The sequence below is a fragment of the Lipotes vexillifer genome, unplaced genomic scaffold, assembly GCF_000442215.2.
Source record: "Lipotes vexillifer unplaced genomic scaffold, Lipotes_vexillifer_v1.1 scaffold272, whole genome shotgun sequence".
Classification (NCBI taxonomy): domain Eukaryota; kingdom Metazoa; phylum Chordata; class Mammalia; order Artiodactyla; family Lipotidae; genus Lipotes; species Lipotes vexillifer.
Genome location: NW_006772469.1, coordinates 3,798,530 through 3,801,201, shown reverse-complemented (window position 1 = coordinate 3,801,201; position 2,672 = coordinate 3,798,530). Strand labels below are relative to the sequence as shown.

The following is a 2,672-nucleotide window of genomic DNA, read 5'->3' as shown; positions in this document are numbered from 1 at the left end:
TGGCGGTACGCGGGCCTCTCACTGTTGTGGCCTCTCCCATTGCGGAGCACAGGCTCCGGACGCGCAGGCTCAGCGGCCATGGCTCACGGGCCCAGCCGCTCCGCGGCATGTGGGATCTTCCAGGACCGGGGCACGAACCCGTGTCCCCTGCATCGGCAGGTGGGCTCTCAACTGCTGCGCCACCAGGGAAGCCCTGGAGTATTTGTTTTTGGCTGGATTATTTTAAATTCTAGGCCTCATATTCTTTCAACTCTAATTATTTCAATATATATCTCTAACAGATAAGAACTTTTTTAACATAATACTACAATACCACTTAGCTCACTTAACAAAATTATTAACAATCCCTTAATAGCATATACAGTCCATGTTCAAATTTTGCCTGGTCATCTCAAAATGTCTTATATTTGGTTTGTTTAAGTCAAACAGTCTCCACAATGGTTGTGTTTGGTCAACATATCTCTAAAGTTTAACAGATAAATTCCTCCTCCCTCTTTAAAACATGACATTTATTTGTTGAAGATACCAGGTCATTTGTTCTGTAGAAATTCTCTCATTCTGGATATGGCTGACTGTAGCTTAACATGTCCCTCTATTATTATTATCATTATTTTAATAAAAATGGTAGTTAGATCTAGGGCCTTGTTTGAATTCAAGATAAATTTTATACACACACACAAAATTTTCTTTTGGCAAGAATATTTCATAGGTGTCACTGTGCACTTCCTATTGCATTTGGAGGCACATAATATTTGTCTCCTTTATAGTGATGTTACACTTGACCAGTGACTTCAAGAGTTGCCAGTCTGATCCATCGTTGCAAACTGCTCCAGCTTTCACCTAATGGTATTAGTCATTGACGACAATTGGCTAGATCTATTATTTCAAGAGTTGCAAAATGGCAGTTTTATAATTCTGTCATTCTTTCTGTCTTTATTAGCTGTCATTCTATAAAGAAGAAATTTCTTTCATTGACTATGTGGATACCCTGAAATACAATTCATACCGAAAAGGCAGGATAAATGCTTGTTTCTTTTACTGAATTTAATCTACTTTCCGCATGGAGTCCTATTAACTTCCAATAGTGAGCAATGAGTTTCCCCCAGCCCACTCTACACCCTTCCCCAAGGTCAACATGTGGCTTTCACAGTGAAACCCATCAGGGTTAGAATGGGATGGGGTTGGGCTGACCCAGGTATGGTCCAGGAATTTAGGGGAGATAGGCAGTGGTCAGGGAAGAGAGAATACGTACCTTAAGCAGGCTCTAGGAGGTGGAGTGTGAGTCTTCTGAGCTGTCCTGGGCACGGGGGCTTTCCATGGACTCGCTGGGTTCCTTGCTGTCACTGCCACTATCATCAGTGGCCAGGTTCTTCTATTGATGGGCCTCTTTGGAACCAGGAAGTGTGCTGCCCTGGACCTCCTGGTTCTCCCTGGAGCCCAGCACAACATACCTGCCCTTCTCCTTCAGTTCCAGCTACCTCCTCAGCTCATCTGCCATCTGCGACAGACCCGGCTTCATAGCATAAGCATCTTCTCCATCTGCAGAGTATTTGGGTTCCACCTCACTAACCTGAAGGTTGAAGGCGTTAGAATGGAGGTGCAAGGCTGCTCGGTTACTCTTCCTGACATGTAGGGACACATACTTGGCATTAAATTTCTCTATCATGGCCCGGGAGGCCTGGTCCATCAGCTTCTGGGCCAGGCTGAGGTGCCGGTGTGAACGCTTCACAGCCAGGGAGGTGATATGTCCATGGAGGACATCATCTGGGTCCTCCTCCAATTTGGCCAGACATAGCCCACAGTCTTCCGTCCTCATCCTCAGCGATGTAAGAGAGATGGGGTCAGGAAAGGCCATGGTAGAAATAGTATTTCATCTGGTAGTTCTCCGGAAGGCAAAGGAGGTTGCAGGGCTGCAGGTTCACCAGGTCGTCTGGCCGAGCACTGCGGATGTTCATAATGGTGGCAGGTAGCGAGCTGGCTCCGAGTGCGGAGACTGGGAGAGAGGGTACCGCCAAGCACAAGGGACACTGTTTGCCTTGGGGGATTGAGTCCAGGGGGGACGAAGCTGCGAGGCCAGATGGCGTGGAAGCTGGATGGCGGGAAGGCAGGATAACCAGCAGACAGAAGGAACGGTGCTAAGATATGGCTTCCGGAAGTGTCCACCTAGTCCCAGCCAATGAGGTTTTCACTTCATTGTGCGTGTGCGCGCGCATGGCTGAGGGGGTGGGACAGTGGAGTTCATTATGCTCTCAATGGTTTTAATACAATGTTTGATCCATTGTTGTCATTATTCTTTTATTTGTTTCATTTGTAACTTTTTAATTTGGATACATCTGTATAAATGTTCACGAACTGTATAAACCCATGTCACCGGAGTTTAGAGCAAGAACTAGAACACTGCAAGGACCCCAGAAACCCCCCCTTGATGCCCCCTTCCAGTCTTCCTTGCCCCATGTCCCAAGAGTAACTGTGACCTAGATTTCTAACAGTCTTTATATACATGGAATCATAATGCATACACTGTTTTTGTGTCTTTTTTTTTTTCCCACTCGATACTTGTTTCAGCTACCTTGTTGTGTGTAGTTGGGAATTCTTTATACTCTTTCCTGTTTGATATTCCATTGCCTAAACGTATCACAACTTATTCACCCATTCGAATGTTGGTGGCCATT

General features: G+C 45.9%; 1 protein-coding gene across 1 annotated transcript; it reads right to left on the bottom strand.

Annotated features, from left to right (window-relative positions):
- Nucleotides 1-1,264: 1,264 nt before the first annotated feature.
- Nucleotides 1,265-1,967, bottom strand: NAA11 (N-alpha-acetyltransferase 11, NatA catalytic subunit). Its single transcript, XM_007472294.1, is given in 2 exon segments — nucleotides 1,265-1,799; nucleotides 1,801-1,967. Coding segments are annotated over 2 exon segments (690 nt in total). The 5' UTR covers nucleotides 1,956-1,967.
- Between the last annotated feature and the right edge of the window lie 705 nt (nucleotides 1,968-2,672).